This window comes from Lutra lutra, chromosome 17 (genome assembly GCF_902655055.1).
Source record: "Lutra lutra chromosome 17, mLutLut1.2, whole genome shotgun sequence".
In the NCBI taxonomy this organism is placed as follows: Eukaryota; Metazoa; Chordata; class Mammalia; order Carnivora; family Mustelidae; genus Lutra; species Lutra lutra.
This window is the reverse complement of record NC_062294.1, coordinates 4,755,789-4,778,640: the sequence shown is the minus strand read 5'-3', so window position 1 is coordinate 4,778,640 and position 22,852 is coordinate 4,755,789. Positions and strand designations below refer to the sequence as shown.

At 51.3% G+C, this 22,852-nt stretch overlaps 1 protein-coding gene and 1 long non-coding RNA gene across 6 annotated transcripts in view; one reads left to right on the top strand and one right to left on the bottom strand.

The window, feature by feature from the left end:
- The window catches only part of CDH13 (cadherin 13), a 980,849-nt gene that overhangs the window by 894,812 nt on the left and 63,185 nt on the right, over window positions 1–22,852 (top strand). For all 5 annotated transcript variants that reach the window (XM_047710889.1, XM_047710891.1, XM_047710890.1 and 2 more), the window contains one exon: window positions 5,223–5,476. In XM_047710889.1, coding sequence (XP_047566845.1) covers window positions 5,223–5,476 — 254 coding nt within the window. The remainder of the gene's footprint in view (window positions 1–5,222; window positions 5,477–22,852) is intronic.
- LOC125089075 (uncharacterized) lies at window positions 5,510–8,931 on the bottom strand. The gene is made up of 2 exons (XR_007123847.1): window positions 8,563–8,931; window positions 5,510–5,772 (listed from the first exon to the last, which is right to left on the bottom strand). It is a non-coding gene; the product is annotated as an uncharacterized LOC125089075 (long non-coding RNA).

Sequence of the window (22,852 nt, the reverse complement as noted above, 5' to 3'; positions counted from 1 at the left end):
AACAGGAGATAGGGGCGCCTGGGTGGCTCAGTGGGTTAAAGCCTCTGCCTTCGGCTCAGGTCATGATCCCAGAGTCCTGGGATTGAGCCCCGTATCCGGCTCTCTGCTGGGCAGGGACCCTGCTTCCTCCTCTCTCTCTGCCTGCCTCTTTGCCTACTTGTGATCTCTGTCTGTCAAATGAATAAACAAAATCTTTAAAAAAGAAAAAAAACAACAGGAAATAAACAGCAACTGGCCCTTGTAGCCCAAGTCCTGTCCTGGGGCTGCCATCACAAATGACCACACCCTCGGTGGCCTTAGGCTATGCAGACTTACAGTCTCTTATCTAAATTTTGGAGGCCAGAGCTCCAAAATCAGCTTCACAGGGCTGAGGAGGCTCTTGGAGGCTCTAAGGGACCAGCCCTGTCCTTATCTTCCCCAGCGGCTGGAGGCCATCCACCTTCCTTGGCCTGTGGCCCTTTCTCATATCTCTAGGACAAAGGTAGCATTATTCTATTTTTCTCTGTTCCTGTCTCCTATTTCTTCCTCTGACTTCCTTGCCTCCTTCCTTTAAGGACCCCTGTGACTCCAGCGTTCCACGTGTATAATCCAGGATCCTCCCCCCATGAGGTCCTGAGCTCACTCACATCTGTGAAGTCCCTTTTGTCCCATAAGGTTCCAGGGATCCGCTGGGGGTCATACTGGGAGGTCGTTATTGTGCAGGGTCCCATACAAATTTCCACAGCCTTCCCTGAGGGCATTCATTAGGAATGTCCTCAGGTCAACTAAGAGAATACCAGGCTGATAGTGGCTTAAATAATAAAGAGAATTTAGTGATTTCCATAAGTAGATGAAGATAGGTCCGTCTAGGATTGGCTGGCAGCTCTAGGGGTCAGAGAACCAGCAGGGGGCTCTGTAAATGCTTCTGGCTTTTTTCCTCGTGGACACAAAGTGGCTGCCAAAGCCCTGGGCATCACATCTTCCCTCTGTGTTCTAAGGCAGGTAGCAAGAAGGCAGCCAGGCAAACACGAGAGAGTGCTCTTAAGTGCCCTCTCCTCTCCTCAGGGAAGGAAATATCTTTTCCAGTGGTTTCTCAGATAATTTCCCATGACATATTATTGGCCAGATAACACGGGCCCATCCCAGCTGCAAGGAAGGATAGGAAGTACAAATCTGGCTTTTGGGGCCTCCGCAGGAAGAAATGGGTAGGGGAGCACGGGGTGGGCATGGTCACTGGGCATTGAGCTGTTGTGCCCTAACCAGTTAGCAGTGAGCATACTGAAGAATGAGCAAAAATTACCAAAAAAAATGAGCAAAAAGAAGACTGAGCAAAAATTATTAAAAAAAAAAAAAAATGAGCGAAAATTACAAAAGTGTGGCTCCCAGGGTAGTCCCTCCTCCCTGCAGGACCAAATCCTAACAGTTCTGGAAAGCAAGTACCTCTTTCCTCTTTAAAACCTTCTGCTCAGCAATGCTCTTAGTTGCTTTGTAAACCTATTCCAAAACTGTCAGAGAGTTACCCTTTCCACTGAACATAATCTACCTTGCATTTTAAGTGTATTATCTCTTCTGTCCCTGGAGGAGATGGAAATATCCAGAAAGCCGTGATCCCCAAACCCATAATAGGCTTGCAAATCACTGTTGGATCACTTTCAAACCCTCCCTCTTCCAGACAGCAAACCCCAGGTTCTTTACGCTTCCCGTGTGGGCTGGCCTTCCTAGCCTATAAAGACTCCATGATGCTTGTCCACACCCTCACTTGACACTTGGTGAAATAGTAATTAGGTGGGATCTCTGGAACTTTATCAGAAATGTTTCCAATTTCCTCCCCTCCCTGACCTAGAGACCCTGCATCACACAGATCACATCACTAAAGTCATATGCCCCAGATGAGGGAGGGCCTCTTCAGCCAGGGCAACGTCCGGGAGGAGCCAGGGCAACGTCCCGGAGGAGAGAGCCACGTTGCACCAGCTCCCAGTGGCCTGCCCAGGGAAACCCACGGCTGGAATTATTATAGCCAGGCACAGTGCAGATGGGAACGAGCGCTCAAGTGGCCCTGCCCTCCAGAAAGACACTGTATGACTCACTGCCCCTCTGCCCTCCCTCTGTGCACTGATCACTTCTCAAACCCTCCGAGGCCAGTGTGGCGCCCAGGGGATGTCAGTTCTCCTTCCTTTCTCATCACACTCTCCGGGCCAAAGCGTGGCTCAGTGCTGCTTATTAGCTGTGTGACTGTGACTGAGTTACTCAACCTCTCTGAGCCTGTTCCCTCATGGAGGAAAGGGGACTAAAAACACCTGCTATTATAACATAAAGTGAGGACCGGGTGCATTGACACTCACAGAGCCCTCCTAGCACACAGTAGGTGCACTGTAAGGGATAAATAATGTCGTGGGATGGAATGAAGGGCAGTGGTAAAAACCAGACATGTATATTGTGGGGGTCGGGGAGCCATGGGTGAGCCCCACCAGTATGGATTGAACTGTGTCCCCCAAGAAAAGATATTTTGAAGTCCTTACCCCCGGCCCTCCTGAATGTGGCCATATTTGCAAATAGAGTCACTGCAGATGTGATTAGTTGAGGTCATGGTGGAGTGGGTGAGCCCCCCTCCAGCAGGACCGTATTCGTGTGAGGAGATGACAGGGACACTCAGGGATAGGGCTGTATGGCCACGGAGGAAGAGATGGGAGTAGGGTGGCTGCAGGCCATGGAACCCCGGGGAGAGGCAGGGAAGTTCCCCCCAAAGTTCTCAGAGCCAGCACAGCCCCATTCCCATTTGATTTTGTGCTTTCTGGTCTCCAGGACTGTGAAACAGTTGATTTCTGTATTATTAAGCTACACAGTCCTTCATCAGGCAGCCCTAGGAAACTAATGCACCCACCAGGGCTCCTGACTAGGTGGGAGCAGACACTCCCAGAGCCCTGAGTGCTGGCTCCCAGCCTCCATCTTCCCAGCAGAACAGCCCACCGAAGGGAATGCAGGCCAAGCTCTGCCCGCTGGAGAGAGCCTGCAGCCGGCACCTGACTGCAGAGGGAGGCAAAAGGCCACCCACCCCCCTGAGATGGGACTGATTTGGCAATCAGGGAAAGTTCCAGAGCTCCCCTGGCACTGGGCCGCAGCTGGACTCCAGCAGAGACCACATCCCTGCTCCCTTCTTCTTCTGAGAAGGCACGCCAGTACATCGTGCTCCAAATCCCTGCCTCAGGCTCTGCTTCCAGACTTGGCTAGAGTCTCAGGGAACCTATCATACACACACACACACACACCCCTATCATACACACATTCGCTCACATACACGCACATGCACATCTGACATGTAAAAACACACATGTGTGTGTTTACTATATGGGCACACGTGTACAGATCCAACAGAAACGTACACACTTGTACCTACCATGTAAAGAAACACGCATTTTAGCCATACTATGTAAAGGTCATGTGTAAATAAGCCAGACCACTCCTCTGGGGACCCCGATCTTCTCTCCCTGCCTGGGTCTGCCCCACTCCATGCAGCAAGTGGCCCAACCCTCCCACTCACCATGTCAGCCTCAACTCCAGGCCCAAATTCTGCTGCTCCAAGTCCCGTGGAGCTCACAAACGGAAGAAACCCCAGCCTGGTGGCTTTTCCATCGTGGTAGAAAAATCAGTTGGGCTAGATTTGGGATAAATGTCTTCCGAGCATGGCAACACCCTGGGCCTCAGTTTGAAATGTATGTTGCCGAGGTCATGAATTTGGGGCGTCACTCGGGACGGACAGAAATCTCTTACTGGAGAGGGATGGAGGGTGAGATATTCTTGTGTTATAGGGATGGGACCAACATCTAACTGGGTAGCTCCTCAGTGCTAGGAGCGTTACACCTGTTAACACTGTAAGTCCCTCTGGGAGTTGTTGCAGGTGCGGAGAGAGAGTCCTGTTACCATCAGGAAGCATTTTCTGTGAGTGTGCATGTGCGTGTGTGTGTATGTGTGTGTGTGTGCAGGGCTCTCTGCCCAGCTTCGCGGTCTCACGCTGCTGCCACTCCCCATGGCCCTTACAACCTGCCCACCTTTTGCTTCCTTTTGGTCGAGTGCGAACCGACTCCCCGCACTCACTTTGGTCCTGTCCTTCCAGCAAGAGCATCCATGTGTCCTGGGTCTGAGGCATTAGCTACCCATCGTCCCAGTCAACATGAGGAAAATTACTTGAAATAAACAGCCTGCCCTCATCTGACCTAAATGTCTTCCCACACGCCCTCAGTGACGGGAAATGTGACTCGTGCGTCATCCCATGGTTTGGAAAGTGGCCAGGTGAATGTCGTCTGTGTGGTACATGATGGGCAGGACCCCTATATTAATAATGTCAGCAGTGGGGTCTCCTGAACGTGATCTGATTTACTCTGCACAGCCGCTGGGGGAGGCGGATTCTACCAGCCCTTTGCGAAATCACCTAGAGTGGGCCGCATCTCAGTGACCCTGGAGCCAGGACCATCCACCATCATGCTGTAGAGTCCCTCTTAGGCACGGCCATGTGTCTGGTAATCCCTGCCCCGTATCTGACCACAGAGCCCCTACTCGTGGTGACCATTGAAAATTGCCCGCAGGTTTTTAAATGCCCTCAGGTGGGGAAGGGCCCCGAGGCTTAACCCCACGTGTCTCCAATCCTCTCCAGTCCTTTTCCCTACGCCACGCCCTCCCCGGAAATGCACCCGCCAGGAGAAACTCTCCTTTTCCTGCTGTCCAGAAGCCAGCTTCAGCCCTTGTGGCCAGGGAGATGGAAACATTAAAGATAGAATTTGGGGCTGCCTTTTCCACTCGACCTCCCCTCATAGTAACCGAGGCAGGGTGACCCCATAGTTGGCAAAGCTTAGGTTTCAGAGTTGTTTCTGCCCGAGCCCCACAGAGTGTCGGAGTCGTGGGGCTACAGGTTACAGGTAGGAAGACTTGTAATGTCGGCGGGGTGAGGGCGTCATCTTTAGATGGTCTCAGACGGGGACCCTAGTACTCTGGACTCACATCATGTGTTGTCACTTCTCAATCTCAAAAAAACAAAACAAAAACTACCAGCTTCCATCCCAATTCTGTATCTGGACGTTGCATATCCTTCAGGAGGACCCCATGCTGCATTCACGTTAGCCCACAAAACCTGGCTCCATCCCAGATCACCCACACATCGGCTCGTGGGCTGTCGCAGGGACCTGGGACAAAGGCGCCTTCTGCCCTCTGTAGCAGATACACATGCTGAGCCTCCCGTCTCTGCTTTCCAGCCCCTGGACTACGAGATCTCCGCCTTTCACACCCTGCTGATCAAAGTGGAAAATGAGGACCCGCTGGTGCCCGACGTCTCCTACGGCCCCAGCTCCACGGCCACAGTCCACATCACCGTCCTGGATGTCAATGAGGGTCCGGTTTTCTACCCGGACCCCATGACGGTGACCAGGCAGGAGAACATCTCCGTGGGCAGCGTGCTCCTGACCGTGAACGCCACGGACCCGGATTCCCTGCAGCATCAAACCATCAGGTGGGTGAGCCGCTCTCTACCTGGAGACCTGAGTCACGCAGAAATAGTATTTCTTTTCCGGCTGCAGGACTGGTTGTCAGGGGCGAACTAGCATTAAATTAAATCTGTTAGGGATCTGGGTAAGGAGAAGGTACGTGTCGCAGTGAAGTCTGTGGCTGTTTGTATCAAGACCAGGCTGAGTCCAGGTGGGGGGCCTGCTGCCCCCACACCTGCTTCCCAGCAGTAGACCAGCTCAGGAGGACAGGGACTTCATGTTGTCTCTCTAAACGGCCAGAGGGGTCTGCCAAGCATCGTCCCTGGAAAAAAAAAAAAAAAAGAAAGAAAAGAAAACAGTCTTTAAAAATTTCTGTCTTCATTTCTTAAGCTCTGTCCGGTGCTGAGAAGGAAGGTGTTTTCATGACAAGATTTAATTAAATGATCATTACCCACGGAGCCGGCGGAGACAAGCTGCTCTCCTCGGTGCCGTGTTCACGAGCAGCCCGAATCAGGCATGCAGGCCCAAACGCACGCTTGTCTCCGCAAAAGAAAGTTATTAATCTTTCTCTTCCAAAATCTAATCTTCCTCTCCTAGGAGGAACAGATAATCAAGTATTAGATACACTTCTAATAAACACGGGTCGTATTTTCCTGATTCGAAACACCTGGAAACGTGTCACCATCTCCGCGCGGCCCCGTTACCGGGGAGCGAGCTGGCCGGCACGCGGCGCACGTTCGTTTCCAATCCCAAAAGGCGATTTACTTTCAGAACAAAACTTTCCGAAATGCCAGACGGACGAGATACAGGCCTGCACTATACCAAATCCGATAATAATGTGACCCTGAAATCGCCATTCTGTTCTCTCTCTTTGCTTTTCCTGCTGGGTACCAGGCAAAGGAAATACACAATTTAAATATCAAAGAGCAAGTTTTCCTTAAGTCCTGAGACGGGGAAGCTGTAGCTTTAACAGCCAGTAAGGCGGACGCACTCATTTAGGTTGTCTTTGTGGGAGCTTAACTGTCATTTTGTACTTGTACAACAGGAGGAGGAAGAGACGGCTCTGGGGTGGGGAGAAAGCAAATGTGGAGTTCCGATGGGCTTGTCATTGCTGACTTGGGGTGGCGGGGAGCTCCACCGTCGCTGGGTGACTTGGGATGTCGCCAATCAAAAAGCCTTAACAGGGTGGGGAGGGGCAGATGCGTGGTAGACGGCAACAGCGGGAGAGGCGGGTCTGTCCAGGTTCTCTGTTTTAAGACCAGCTCTGGCCAACTTGGGCAAACTGGGGAATTTGCTAGAAGAGTCACCGCATCGCATATAGAACTAAAGAACATGCTGAGGGTCAGACCCCGAGACAACATAGGAACTCGGGGCCGTGCTGCGTCTCTAGGGGATGGGAAGGGACAGGCTGCCACTCCCCGGCCTCACAGAGAAGAACGAGTGAACCGCCTCCAACCCTTTCCCACGCTCGTGCTGCTCACCCACACGGGTTCGCGTACCCCAGGTGCGTCTGCTTTGCATATCCCGCGGTCATGAGCCTCTCAGATCAGGGGACCAGAGCGAATGTTCCGGATGTGGCCGCCCACCACAGCGGGCAGCTGATGGGGAGAGAGGAAGGGGATCCCATCTTGCAGATGGCATGTGGAGCTGGGAATGTGGGACAGGCCTCGGAGAGCCGTCCCAGCACACTGAAGCAGGATTCTGGCTCCGGAGAGGGAGGGCGTGACTGGCAAGAGCCAAGACATTGAGGGGGTGTCAGGACCAGGCTGGGAGCCATGGTGCACAAGGACCTGGCTTCTAGAATGGGATGCACACGTTCCCCATTGTAGCACAGGCAGAACGTCCATCTGCGGCACCCACCACGTAAAAAGAGGAGATCAGAGGAAGTGATGTGCTAGTTAATAGATGGGAGACCCGAGGGTAAGAGGCAGGAGTGTGGGAAGCTCCAGTCGGTCGTCATAGATCTGACCCTTCCCCGTAAGCCGCCAGACCCTCTTCCAAGTGGCTCAGCCCAAGATGGCACGTATCAGCCCACGTACCCGAAAGGCGCACGGGCATGAGGGAACCCAGCATGAGAACTCGGGTGTCTGGCGTATGTTCTTACTGCACCTCTTGGCTATGCTCTCCCCCCTCTACCCCAGGTCGGCTTCAGCCTCAGCCGTGCCTGAATGGCCACCAGCAGTGCCCATCCTCAACCCTCCCACCAGGAAGAGATGCTTCCCGATTGAAAGTTCAAGTCCAAGGGCCACACTTGTGTCTCACCGAGCCAACTTGCACACATGCCCTTCTCAGAGCCACATGGAGTAGCGGGGGGCAGGGGGGAGGCGTGCCCACCGTGGGCCCCACGTCCCACCATGATGACCGCAGGAATGTGGGATGTGTTTCCCAGGAGTCAGGAATGGGGGCTGAGCCATCAGGAACCACCAAGAGTCACTGAGACCACGTTCAGTGTTATGAGTGCCCTCAGGAAATGCCACCCAGGTGTTTCTCTGTGGTTGGTTTACCTACGAGCATTTACAAATCGAGCCTAGCAGTGTCTGGCATTAACTCTCTTCCAGCCTTGAAGCAAAGTAGATGTGTGTGAGAGAGAGGGGGATTGAGAGAAGGACACATTTCTCTCTCTGGTCAGACTCCTCCCACATAGTCCTTCCCGCTGGGTCCCAGCGTGGCCGGCAGGGCTCATTTCTGGGCCTGGCTCTCTCCACCGCGCCTCCCCTGGTGCTGGTCCTGAGCTCATCAGAAGCAGGGACAGCATCACGGACAGGCGCAGCTCTGGTCACCGGAACTCTTCAGGGAGAAATGGTCCATTAATTACTTGCAACCGTTGATCCTTCCCCTGCCCTTTTCCTTTCCTCCCCTTTCTCCCTCCCCCTCCTTCCTCTGACTCTCTCCGGCCACCCTGTCTATCCCTATCAATATTCCATTCCAAGATTCTCTGTGACTCAGCCCCAAGAACCCCATTTTCATCTCCAGTGACTCACCAGGCCCTGGGAGCTTTTGAGCCCAGGGGGAGATGCCCCTGACACAGGTCCTGCCCCAACCCTGAGGGCAGGCTCCTTCCCTGTCAAAGCAAGGAAACCTCCTCCCTAGCCCGAACCCACACCAAACTTACAAACTTTCTAGCCGATTCCCATCCCGGCTGGTGTCCTGTCTCCCGTGATGAAAGGCGCGTCTTGTCTCGGACATGAGGCTGGCACAGCCGGCCCCTGGTGGGCCCTCTTTCATCTCACCAGGAAACAGTCAAGTCTGTGAAAGGCGCCTTGATCTCTGAGAAGCCTGTAACTCTGAAGACAGGAGGTGTCCGGGCATCAGAGTGAATATTCTCGCTAAAAAGCCTGAGTTATTAAAACTTGTTAAAAAGCCCATCGTCTCGCTCTCCGCCGAATCAGAATGGACATCCGCGGGCTGGTGACAACGAAACTCTTTAATGACTTCTATCTCCTTATCCTTATTATAAAGTTAAGATAGTTCATGGAGGAGACTTTGGAAAAGGCAGTTGAGAATAAAGAAGAGAATAAAGAATTGGTAATCATCTCGCACAGGAAATCCCCTCCTAACAATGTGGGTATATCTCCGTCCAATGTCACATGTGAGAAACCTTCCGTTTTTATTACCAGAAATGACTCCCATCACCCGTCCTGTTTTGGAACCTGCCTTGTCTGCTTCCCAGGACATGGTGAACAGCTTCCCATGTCAAGACACGGTCATTATTTTTAATTGCTTGATGGAATTCTATTATCTTATTACATGGACGCTCTCATTTGTTCATTCATTTCCTTGTTATTAGATATTAAGAGTGTTTCCAATTGCATGCAATTATTTTTTGAAAAGGTCAGTGGACATGCTTACAGCTAAATTGTTGAATGCCTTGTGAATTTCCCGGAGAACTTTTTTGAAAATACTTTTCACCCAAAGTATTGGTATTGTTAATGCCTTTTGTCGTAAAAAGAATTCTTCCTTTTTTATACCCACACAGTCACATTTATATTTTCCCTTAAGATTTGAGTTGATGTCAAGATTAGAAAGCCTCTCAGCTCCGCCTCCCTCACCCCATCCCCCTCTGCGCACCGCAGCCCGGCTCCAGCCCCGGCTCCACGCCCCCAAGACAGGAGCCCAGCATTTCCCCGTGACACATGTGACATTCGGGTGTCTCTAATAAGGAGCAGACGTTGCAACTGAGCTTGTTGGCTAATTACTGTCAGAAGGAGCAGCTCAGTGATCCTTACCCTACACTGGAAATGTATGACAAATGACAAAATGCCTTTGTCCCACGTTCTCCACCAGTGAAATGAATACCGGGGAGGACCCCTTGGGCCCTGTTGACTCCGTTGCTTTGGGGAGGCAGCCGGCCGCTCAGTCCTTCCCAACAGCCTCAGAGGACTTATCTCATTGTCTTTCACAATCGGGGGATTTCCTTAGGGGCACCCAAGTAGCAGTTCCTATTTTGAGCATTTTTTCAGACCGAGCTCATCTTGTCCGGGGTCTACAATAAACCACACTGCAGCAGAGGTTCCTGACTACACACTGAATATATAAGCCATGTGTTGAGAAATATCGTTCGTACTGACATGAAATGACCTATCATTGCTGAACATGGTTTTGGAGAAAACGTTCATCCAGGGAGCCCTGCAAGGGTGGGTCGAGCAGCGCTGTATCTGTGAAGATTGAGTTTGGCTGAACATAACATGAAAATTAAAAATGACCATGGCTCAGAAAGATAGAACTCTTTTTTTTGGTCTCCCATAACAGAAGTCTAGAGTAGCCACGGCAGGGCCCAGGGCTCGTATGGCGGTCTCACAAAACTGTCACGGGGTCCAGTCTCCTTCCTGCTCACCACTCGACTACCTCCAGGCTGGTATCCCCTTCCTCATGGGCTGTAATGGTTGCTAGTGCTCCAGCCTTCGTGTCTACATTCCAGACAGTGAGATGGGAGAAGGGGGAAGAATCGCATCGGGTCTCCTGTCTTTTAAGGAAACATCCTAGAAGTCAGCCCCATTACTGTGTAAATCTCATTAGCCAAAATTAGTCCCATGACCACCCCTAACTCCGAGGGATTCCAGACCGTATGGTCGTTTAGCTGGGTAGCAACTAGCTTTTGAAACTGGGATTCTTTACAAATTAAGAAGGGAAGAGAGGATGCAGTGTAGAGTAACTAGATGTTTCTGCCATGGGGAACTTTGGGAACTGAGCTTTTCTCCATAACGAAAAACCACAGGGTAAATTTAAAAGGATGAAACCTGCCATGATATTAGATTTCTACGCAATCAAAATAATAGATAATCATGTTGCTAAAGACCAAATGCTTGGTGGAGGGAAAGCGCGAGGATTGTCGTTACTGCTCATTCGGTTGCTCAGTCGGACAGTGTTCATTTAGAGCCTGCTGACACCCCGGGGTGCTGTGCGTTCGCTTGTCAATGAGAGCGCCTCTGCCCGCAGCTCCTGGGGAGCTTGCAGTCGTGAGAGCAAGAGCATGTGTCCCACAAAGAAGGCTGGAGGCAGGAGGGCAAGGAAGGAAGGAGGAAAATACATGGTTTCCTTGGGAAGTCAGAACCAGCGGTCGCCAGCTGGGGACAAAGAGCCAGGCAGCAGAAATTGTGTCCAAGCATCTCTGCGGTCCTGAATCCTCCAGAAATCTGGCTCTCCCCATGCCTCTGTGCAGCTCTCCGCCTCCTGGGACCCAGCTGCCCCCCACCCCTGAAACTGGCACCGTCTCCACACCTCCGTGGAGACAGGTGTTTGAGAAAGAGGGCAGTAAGCTTGCTGGTCCCGGAACAAAGTGCCCAGCGTGTTTATATCAACGTGCACCCAAAGCACCTTCACAGGGGGATCATTTATTGCCCATGACCCCACAAATGACACATCATTGGTCTCCCTTTTCACTGATGAGGAAAGCAGAGCCTCGGGGAGCCTCTCGGAGCCCTCCTTCGTGGGAGGAGAGCGTGCAGAAGTGTGGGGAGAGCGTCTGGGACTGCTGAGAGCCCACAGTGCCCATGCGTGTGTCCCATTGAGGCGGGCTGGGCGTCACCTCTGTGGGGAATGGGGGGACTGCTCTGACCTTGGGACTGTGCTCCCTCGGCATCTGGACATGTGCTTTCTGGACATCTGGCACTACCCTCCTGACGCCTTACTGTCATTCCTGCCCTAACCGTCCATCTTCTCACCGATCCCGGGCGCTGGGGGGTGGGGTGGGGGGAGTAGCAGGAGGGTAACCATCCCTCCCTGATGAAGTCGCATCAGTACTATCTCAGAATTAGCACTTGAGGCCCAGCACGTGGACCTTCCGATTCTCCAGGGGGCCTACAACGTGTCAGGGACCCGAACGCATAATCCGTTGTCTCCACAGTTGGAAAAGAAAAGAACAAAATCTAAATGAATAGACCTCGAACATCCGGAGAGAGCATCGTGGCGACACGACCATGGTCAACTTTAAAGTCGGCAAAACCATCTGTTTGCAGCCCATTCGCAGATCTCGCCTTGCTAGAGAAATCCTAGGGCATTATTAATGAAGTATTCCTGATAGCTCAATCATGACAAAGGCCAAAGTGATCTCAAAACTTTCACGGGACCAAAAAATGTATTTGGCCTGTGTACATGCCAGGATATCTGCTAGGGCTTGGGAGGAGGCCACCAGGGACAGAGAAGACTCATCGAAGCTGAGAGTTCCTGAAATATAGCCCCAGCCCAGCCTGGGCCAGGCAGACGGAAGTGCTCGGTTAGTCGGCACGGCCTGGAGTAATGGCAGCTGCCTCGGAGGTGTCTGTGTAGAAGCATGTCTGTGCGTAAGCAGACATGCTCTACTGCACCTTCCAGCGCTGACTGATGTCTACCAACCATGACATCAGCAAGTGGCCTTGTTTTAAACCAATCCCAGGAGTGAGGCCCGTGCAGGACAGACAGGCCTCCGACAGGGCTTCCTGACTCCACGAGGGTCACAGTCAAGAGCCATGGCCATGGCTGTCAGCTGCCTCTTCCTCCCACGCCTTGATCCACACAGAGCCTATGCTCGAAACTCGGACTATCTGAACCCGATCCAAGGTAGAGCCTCACCTCTCTGAAAACTGCAGCCCTCTTTGTCCCGATTTCTGTGGGTCTTTTGAAAGTCCTTTCCCTTCTTCTCCCCGCTTTTGGACGTGAAGGCCTTTTAGCTCTGCGGTGGAATTCATTCCTCAAGCTGCCACAGAGCACAACATGCAGCGATGAGAACCCAGAGCCCCCCACAAGACTCGTTAAAATGCCCAGTTTCAGATTTGCCTGCGAGTCATCAAGTCCTTTTAACACCTTGTTTAATCTAATGTTGGAGACCATTCAGAGAAATGAGGGGGAATCAAGGGAAAATCACAGGCTGTCTATGAGACATTTTGTTCTAAGATCTTTAGAAGTAGATGTCAAAAATCAGTCTGCTTGAAAGTTGGGATTTTTGTCATCACAGGCCTTCTCGGGAACACAGAGGCTCAAAGTGTATGGTAGCCTCCCATTTGTGGGGAGGGGAAAAGGGGGGTTTCAGACTCCTTGTTTTGCCAAGAACAGATTTCAAAACCAGATTTAAGAGTTTAATTTGGGGTGACTTCCCACCTGTTAAATTTTAATCAGGAGTTAAAGGCTAAAAAATAACATTTCTACCTGGGGAAATTAAAAGAACCTCCCTCTACTCAAATATATTATTAACACTTCATCTTAATTAAATGTGGTTACTGACCTCAATAACGGGATTTGGGGTGAGGTCCTTTCTGTTTTGCTTTGTTGAATGAATTAATTCTTTCCCCAGTCAACAAACACAGAGCTTGAAATGCAAATGAATTGTTTACAGTGGTGCCTTTGTAGCTTTTAATTAAAGTGATGTTCTTCCATTGCAAGTTTATGGTGGCAATACGTTTTATCGCCTGCTCTGGCTGTAGAGTTTTTAATTATTTATGTAAATATATTAGCACAGCTGACTCTTATTTTTAGTGGTCAGATTTTCTGTTAGGAAGATGCCAGGGGGAAACAAGGTCTAATAAATTAAACAACCGAATGTTTAAAGATTTAACATCTTCAGTGGCGAAAAATAGAATTCTGGCTTTTATGACGATCCAGAGATGGGAGGTTTTCGTTATTAACCTCAATTAGAAGCGGTCCGTTCGGTTAATATGAAAGAGCTGAACATTTGGACCAACAGTTGAAGGGTTATTTTATAATCCAACCACCTTTTTAACATCCGTCTCCACGTGTTGTTGTAAATTTGCCACGGGCCAGACTCTCATTATTGAAAGCATGGTTTCAAATTGGCTATATTTGAATATAATTAGGATGGTCCTTCTTGTCAGCCTGAGAAATTAATTCTCGGGGCCAACATGGGAAATACTGACAAACGCTAATATTGTTTCTCGCCCACTGTTTTCTCTAAGCTGTTCACTCTGCTGCGCTGGGTGGTTTGGTTTGGTTTTGGTTTTTTTATTTTAATAAAGGTATTTGAGATAGACCAAGGTTGCTGCAGAAGCTACCAAAAACGTATTGATAGAGAAAGGCACACGTTTCAGGATGGCAGGAAAAGTGAGTCGACCAGGGAGAATGGCTGATTTATCTTCTCGCCCCACTTTGTCAATCAGCAACACCAGGCCGTGGCCGAGAGCGTCTAGGGGACTCGCGAAGGGCTCATCGTGGCCTTAGTACTAACACAGGTAAAAAACCAGAGACAGTGCGTCCCGTACCTAATTCAAGAAGTGTGTTTCGGCAGGAGCTCCCAGTTTTATCCCACAGGAGTCGTGCGGTTTACATTTTCAAGTGATGAGGCCCTGAACCAAGGTCTCCCACAAAGTTTATTTCAGGGGTCTCCTTGTGTACACTAGCAGGTAAGAGCAGACCCCCACGGAGTCAGCTCTAACCAGCCTTGCGTTCCTGCGTGAGGGCTGAGCGTGTGGATCTGGACGAGGGTTGGGGTGGGATAGGCTAGCTCTTACCACTGCTAGGTAATGAGCACTTACAACATGCCAGCCTTTTTCTAGGCACAGGGGACAGAGCAGCAGCAGAAACAGTTAAAAAATATCTCATATAATCTTCAGATGATGATGATTATATGTCAGTGGGGCAGAGAGAAAGCAAGCAAGAAAGTCAATAGCATAGTTGTGGGTGATCGGTGCAGGGGAAGGAAAAGGAGTGGGGGCCTGGAACTCTAGAGAGTGGATCAGGGAAGGCCTCGCTGCTGGCTCGGCATTTCAGTAGGGAACTGAAGGAAGCAGGGGTGCACCACGCAGATATGTGGGGAGGAGGTGGATAGGCCCTGAGGCAGGGTGTGCAGAGGTGTGAGATGCGGGGAGGGAGGGGTCATTGGATCTGGGGCAGAGTGAGTGAGGTGGGAAGATGAGGCCGGAGGGGCTTGGAGGTAAAGCTTTTACTGTGCACAAGATAGGAAGTTGAATACTGGTGGTTTCGGAAGAGGGCAAAAGAAACCGTGTAGACCAGTGGGGAGGGACCCACGCTAAGCCAGGTGGGAGGTGGGGGTGGCGTTGGACTTGGCAGTAGCAGTACAAGCCGTGAGAAGCAGACCATGCTGAGCATGTCTGAGAAGTGATGGCAGCTGGGGTGTGCTAACCAGTCCTGTGCGTGTGCACATGTGTGTGTGTGTGTGTATGTGACAGAGGGAAGGAGTGACCGTTGACTCCCAGACATCTATGAAGCAGATGAGCTCCCTTGGGAAGGGACTCAGAGGAGGAAGTATCAGGAACTTGGTTTTGATCACACTGAGTTTGAGTCGGAGATAGGGAGCAGGACTTGGAGAGCAGGGAGGGTCTGGGCTAGACAGAAAAGTCTGGGTGCCATCCACGTTCATATGGAATTTAAATCCCGGAGTCTTCGAGATCCCCAAAGTGGTTAGTGAAAGCAGAAAGGAAAGGAGGCCCCGGGGTGGCCCTGCCTGGCACATTCTACACAAGGCCCCACCTCCAGAGAGTAAGTGATCCAGCCACGGTTAGGTACAACGTGCACTCTCACCTGGGGGTTGGGCCCCAAAGTTGCCGAGCCGAAGTCAACACAGGCACAACTTCCCTGGGTCCAGGATGGAGTGGACACTCAGCCAGGAGTGGGTCAGCCCTCAGCTGGCCTGGCTCTGCCCATCCTCTCCTCTCCTGCCACCAGCGTGCCGTGCCCCGTCCTCCGGTCCATTCCTCCAACACCGACAGCCCATGCTGGCCCCTTGCTCACAGCTGCACAGATGTGCTTGTGGTTATGACAGAGTAGCGGGCCTTTTCTCTGTCCCAGACTCTATTCTCCATGCCTTACACGCTCAGTCACGTACAATTTCACAGCAACACATAAAGAAGGTGCTGGGATGGCCCTTCCTCACAGGTGAGGACAATGAGGCTGAGGGAGAGTCAGGAACTCACCCAGAGTCACATGGAGTCACATGCAAGAAATCTGATTGCAAGACAGACCTCTCTCCTTCCTGCTCCTCTGCCTTCCAAGCCAGACTCAAGCCGAGGCTCAGCCCTCCGGGTGCGATGGCAAACAGACTCGATGGCCCTGCTCTATCACGTTCCATTTTTCAGAACAAAACTGTACCTTCTGTTTCTGATTTGAGCGGATCGTCCTGAAATCTATGACAACTTCTGCTGCTGAACCCCACAGTAAAACACTCCACTGCCCAGATGCCTGGGAGGCCCACAGGCAGGGTTTGGATAGAGCCGCGTGGGCAGGGGTTGCAGAAAGCCATGGTGGGGGGAGGCGAGGGGTCAGTGCGTGCGTCCGTCCTCTCGCCACCGTCATCCAGCAGGGATGCCTCTGTCACAGTTTCCCTGTTTCTTTCCTCCCTGCCTCCCTGTGCCGCCTGTTCAGATGGGCATCTTGGAGCGGGGCTCACTTCCCAATGCTGCCAGACTCATCATGGGCACTTGAGCAGCACAAACGTGAAACGTGTTTTCTCCGTGGGTGCGGGGGAAGCAGATCTTGACTCTTCCTTCCGTCTTGTCTCCAGGGGCTGCCGCCGAGCATCCCTGCTCCACCCCAGTCTCATGTGGCCTCACAAAGGGAGGTGGCAGAGCCCGGGGCTCCAGGGGAGTGCAGGACTTCATGGGAGCAAGTCCCCACTCAGCCACTTTGCAGGTGTGTCACCTCGGGCAGACACCCCGTTTCTCTGTGCTCGGTGTCCTCCTTGTAAAATAGGGGGAAGCACAGTCTCAGTGACAGTCACCGTGGAGGGGAATTCAGGGTAAGCGCTGAGAACACAGTGCCTGGCCCTGAGTAGCCACTCAGCGAACCAGTCATCGTTCCTAACGCAGAGTGTAAAGGCATTCATTCAGGAACGAAAAGGGTATTTTCCTATAATCTGTGGTTTTCCCATATTCTGGACTTAGAATAAGCAAATGTACGAAACACGTATTAGGGCTGAATGTGGGAGTTCGTCGCGGCTCCCAGGAATGGCGCTGGGGCCACAGCCAATCCCGGGGCCTGTCATTGCTGAAGGTCTCGTGACGATGGCTGTCTCCTCCTCATTCCTGGGGGATGGAAGGAAGCAGAAAGAAGCTTCTAAATACTAAGTTTTGTTATTTGCCGTTCACTCGCCTGCAAGCGAGTCCTCAGAGAGGACAGAGCATGGGGATGCCTGGTGAGCCTTTGCTGAGCAGGACCTGCAGACGGCCGATGTTCGAGGGCTGCAGCCCGGCTTCCTGACAGACGGGTGTGCTCGACTTCGCCATCATTGTAGAGCGTGTGTAGCACAGTCCTATTTTCCGCTGGTAAAACTGTTCCTGGTTTGAGCATCGGGATTAAATGGGTCAATATTTTAAGATGTTCTGCAAAGCCTCTGATGCCGTGCAAATAACACCGTGACTAGTAGAGACTCTGTTCCCCAAACAAGTTGAGGATCTAGGCGACTGTGTTGGACAGAGATGCAGCAGAGGAGACTTAACCAGGGAGCAGGAGCAGGCATTACAGTTCAGCGCCCGTGATTACTTCTCGTTCAAGGACCAGTCCGCATCCGTGGCGGCAAGCAGCAGAAATCGACATCAGCTCAATTAAGTGGAATACAAGAAGTTACTAGATTGGTATTGGGGACCACAGAATGGAAAGGAGGCCAAAGGACCAGGGGAAAAAATGAGTGGCTACCAAAGAGAACCAAGCAGGGGAGGCTGTCGGGGCTACCTCCAAGGGAGCAGCCTGGCACTCGAGTTACACCTCCCGGGGTGAGAGCAGGACCCAACTACCCCGATCCTGCACAGCAAGAGAGCGTCAGATTTGCCGGAGCTGAGCTGCACGTCCCCAAGCCAGTCCCCCTGCATCCAGGCAAGAAGGGGAGCAGGCGGCTACCTCCCACCACCACCCCCCGAAACAGGGGTCTGTCCAAAGGGGAACCCGGGACGCTGTGGGGAATGATAAAGGAGGCGTGGCTCTGGAGGAAGACTGTGGAGTTCTGGGTGTTCTCAGAACAGGGGGGCCGTGAGTGATACAATCCCCTGGGGCACACGCTTTCAGGATGTGCCAGAAAACTCAGCCATCAAGACAAACAATCTACTCAGACAATATTTTTTATGTCAAAATTCATACGAAAATCCATGCTAAACAAAATATCAAATTTATAAGTAAAGCAGGATCAGTGGTGCTGATTTTTCCTTTTGCCGCCAGCTCTGACAGGATAGGAGCACAGACTATAAAGGCCATTCTGCCCCGTTGGGCCCATTTCTTCTGCAAATTGAATGGCTGGGATCAGAAATGCTCTGCGACTTTGTGGCTCGGGGGCAGGTGTGAACGTACGTTCAGCCGAACCCAGACCGCATGGAGACCCTTTGTGCCAGGCCTTATCGTGCATCCAGGTGGCAGATGCCCTTTCTACAAGAGTGAGAAATGACGGGGTAACTGTAACCCTCCTCACCCACGGAATCCATAGCCAAGCTCCAAAGGAAAGCAAGAGAGATCTGTGGACTAAATAAATAAATACACATAAAAATAAACAAGGCTGTAAAATAACGTTTAAGATGATTGGGGAGGAAGAGCAGGAACGTTGAACATAAATGAAACACAATGAAATAATAGGAGAGGCAAATGTGAGAAGTAACTAAATACAACATCTAGAAATCCCACCGTGTTTTATCACATTCCCACCCTGGATGCCCCAGCAGTGGGTATGGTCGCCCCCACCCTACGGAAGAGGAAGCGAGGGACCCAGATACGTCAGGGTCGAAAAGTTAGTGAGTGGAAGGGACAGGATTCTAATTCAGACATGCTTATGTCAAAGAGTTTTTTAATAAGGAAATTATTTATTTTGAGAAAGGGGAAACCATCATTTAAAAAAAAAATCTGCAACAGTGCAATGTACATTCTCTTTAAGTCCCATAAAATGTCTTTAAATTTCTATTCCGATTAGGATCTTTATTTCTCCAGCTAAGCTGAGGGTTGGCATTCAGAGGGTCAGTGTTTTCTCTGTTCTCTCCTTGAATTCTTTGTGTCTGGGGCTTCTTTCGAAATCTGTAGAGATGGGAGGACCAGAGGACCCAGTAGAGAGAGAAGAGCTGAAAAATATGGCTCTTAGGGCCCCCGCTGGTGTCCTTCTGAGTGTCCTTCATGGGACGCCCACAAATGAGCTGTTCTCTGGAATGGAAATGAGCTGTTCTCTGAGCGGCTGCCAAAGACCATCTATGGGCGAGTGATTACTGTAAGACATTTCACCCTTACTGTCTAAAAATTAGACCTCTCCAGCTCACAAAATAAATAATACATAGATTGTCTCGTTACCGGGAAGGTACATCTACTCGTCTTAGCGATGACCTCTTCGGTCTCTGCGTTCTTGGGACTCCGCTGAGTGCGCTTGGTCTAACCCACACCCTATTCACCTAGACGGTCATAATTGCCCCCACTGGCATCCCTCTTCCAAGCTGTCCTCCTCCTAGTGTCTGTCCATGCAGTATTCTGCTGGTCTGGCCATCTGATGGCTTCTCTCTCTCCCTTTCTCTCGCCTCTCTCCGCTCCAAACACGTGGCCCACCCCCGGTGTTTTCTAACCTCTTGGGAACTGTACAGAAATCATTCTCCCTGCAAAAAAAAAAAAAGAAAGAAAAGATAAGAAAAAAGAAAGAAATCATTCTCCCTGCCTCGAATCGCACCCATCCTCATTATTCACACCTGCTGTATTTGCAAAGGCAACATGCTAAAATTTAATTGTGACCCAAAATACTGGCGGTGTTTTCATGGTCACGTGCGGATTCTCGCAGAACAGCAGCAAAGTGGAGACGCTTGTCGCACGTTTCCAGCTGAGGTCAAAACAGGCCATGCTCGACCTTCTTGTCTCCGTTCTCATACAGTAAAGCGGTGTGCCCTCGAGGTCTGTTTGGCGCCACGTTTTTTGCATTCTTGTGCTTTTGGGTGGCGATGTTCCTGTCTCCAGTGGCTCTTGGAATCGTGCTGCCTGGTGTTCCTCCGTGCAAGAAGGCAGGGATGGGCCTCGTGGAGGAAACAGGGTGCTAGACGAGCTGCCTTCACGCCCGAGTTACAGTCTGCTGGCCATGCGTTCAATGGTGGCCATCAACCACGTGTGTTACATACAGTGTCTTTAAACAGAAGCGCACGTAAAATCAGGTAATGGGTGGTTTAGTTGACAAAAAGGTGACCAGAGGCTCGCAGGAACCTAATCCTCTGTGTGGTCCAGGAGCAGTGGCTGGGGTCCCTCATTCGATATTCTTGGTGCCTAGACCAGGGCTGTGTGGGGTAGCGAGGATGGACGGCCCCTGCCTGCCTGCACGCTTGCTGCCTGTCTGCCCGCTCCCTGGGCTGTGAGCCCCTTGGAGCCAGGGGCCGCAGGAGTCTTGAACCGTGCCTGACATGTCATGGGCAGTCAACACATTTTTGTTTAATTCATGAATAAATTGGAAATAAGCAATCATCATCAAAGCCAGTTTTCCAGCAGGCTTTAGACTACAGTGAATCCTGTCCGGTGGTTAATATTTAATTCCTTTTTGCAAAATCTAGAAAGGGATTTCCATCAGGGTCTGACTCTAAGAAACAGTGGGAATGAGTGCCAATTCAGTATTTTTGTTTAATTATCATTCGATGCTCCTCTTTGGTGTGAACCTCCCCTTCGAGCTTAAGAAGATAAACGATGCTTCCCTCTCTCCCCGTGCCCCAGGCACCTGGGCTCTGCTGAACCTCCTGGAGGGAGGATCATGGCCCCCTCGGTAGGGAGATGACATCACCTGAGTGTTCACAGTACTGCTGCCTCGGAGAAACTCATGAGGTGGGCAGAACATCTTTCTTGGAAGCCATTTGGCTTCTCTCTGGGCCAAAAAGGTAGTCCTGGGAAGACTCTTACCCACTGAGCCCACTCACTTAGAACACAGAGAGCTGCTTTGATAGCAAGCAGGGCCGGTGACTTGTTGCTTCCATCACAGCTTCTGCTATTAGAGTATGAGTCAGCAAATTTTTCCCATAAAGGGTCAGATGATAAGGAATAGAGGCTTTGTGGGGCACAGGGTCTCAGGCTCAACTACTCAACTCTGCTGTTATAATGCTAAAGCTGCCCTATCAGTTGATAGGCGTGGCTGTGTTCCAATAAAGCTTTATTTACACAAACAGGCAGAGGGCCAGATTTGGCCTCTGGACCAGTTTGCCAGTCTCTGCAGTAGGTCCCTTCCTGTGTGATGGGGTCTCTGTGGTCCTCTGCGCACCCTGAGCCCTTTGAGAAAGACCTGGGTCACATGGACTCTTTTCTCCCAACTTCTGGCACAGTGCCTGCCCCCATAGCGAGCCACCAACCAACCCTTGCTAAACGTGTGACTCCAGGACACAGGCATTGTGAAACGTGCCAGCCAGATGCAAGGCGATCTAAGGCCCAGTGACAGGCCATCAGTCTTTGTTCGACGTCCATCGTCAATAGTCAATGTGGGGGCAGTTGCTTCTCTGACAATCAATCAAAACAATAGTCCTGTATTCATTCAGTAAAGCAGCCTCTGAGTGCGCGGGCAGCATCCAGATGTCAGCCCTGGAGACTTAAATAAACTTGTGATAAATCCTGACTCCGTGCCCGGGAGCAGACCCGAGGCTTCCCTAGGATTCCTGCAGGTTCCAGAGGGCTAGAGAAAGAGGCCCCGCGCTGTGGCTCCCAGTTTCCACTCCTGACAAGTTCCTTCCGCTTCCTCGTTGTCTCGCCATCCTGTGCGCGCCCTTTTGCTCCGTCCCCCTCCCACCCAGGCACACGCACATGCACACATACGCCTGCGCGTGCACGTTCACCGTCACCAGCAAAAGCAGGATGTTGGAGGTGTGAGGAGGAGACGGTGACATGGCCCCAAATTGCTTCAGGCTGGATCCCCACGGTCCCCAACCGCAGATCCTTCTCAGGGCCCCTTCCCTCTATGTTTTTTGCAGGATATGTTCCCCCAAAGCACCCCAACCTCAGCACCTATGGTGACTCCTCTCCTCTCTCCAGTCTCCCCCTGTCGCACCCCCCCCCACATGCCCCTCTGTGACCCTCCCTCCCGCCCCCTCCCCCTCGGGCATCCGTGGCTTGGTGCCTAGTCCCTGTGGAGGAGAGCATGTTTTCTAGAGTTTGATATAAATTGCATCCTAGAGCATAGACTCTTTTTTTTCTCTGGTGTCTTTTGCTCTGCACAGTTGTTTTGTGATTCGCCCATGTCGGTGTCCTGTGTCACGATTCTCCCTCAAGAGCAGAAACAGGGACCTTCTGCAGAGTAACTGGTTCTCTCCAGCTCCCACCCCCAGTGGGCTTCAGGCTCACCTCTAGCCGATGGAACATGGAAACCCATCCGAAGACCAAAAGGGCCCCCCACCACCGCCAGAAGGCGCCGGTGATTTTAACAGCATGCCTCCCCCCATCCAGGCCTTCCCGTCCTTGAGCTGCTTCAATAATTGTTTAATGAGCACCTACTGTGTGCCGGGTGCTGTTGTGAGAGAGGAACCGAGCAAGCAAGGCCTTCCTCTTGGGGAACAGTCAGAGAATCAGGAAGGAAGCAAATAAAAAGTTGCTTCCAGATCTAATAGGTGTTATGGGAATTGATGGAAAACACTCAGGAAGTCATCTGGAAGGACAGACATCCGGCCAACTATAGGGGTTCCTTCTGGGGAGTGGAATGAGAGTGGGGTTTGGGCAAAGTCTCCCTCTACTTGTTTTGTTTACAGGTATTTAGAGTGTAGTCTCATATTTCTCATATTTAGTTATTTAAATGCCTTTTTTTAAAAAGATTTTATTTATTTATTTGACAGAGATCACAAGTAGACAGAGTGGGGTGGGGGGGAGCAGGCTCCCCACTGAGCGGAGAGCCCAATGCTGGGCTCGATCCCAAGACCCTGAGATCATGACCTGAGCCGAAGGCAGAGGCTTAATCTACTGAGCCACCCAGGCGCCCCTTTAAATGCCTTTTAAGGAGCAATGCATGCTCATTGTAGAAAAAGTCACGAACACAGAGCCAAATAAAGAAGAAAATTAAA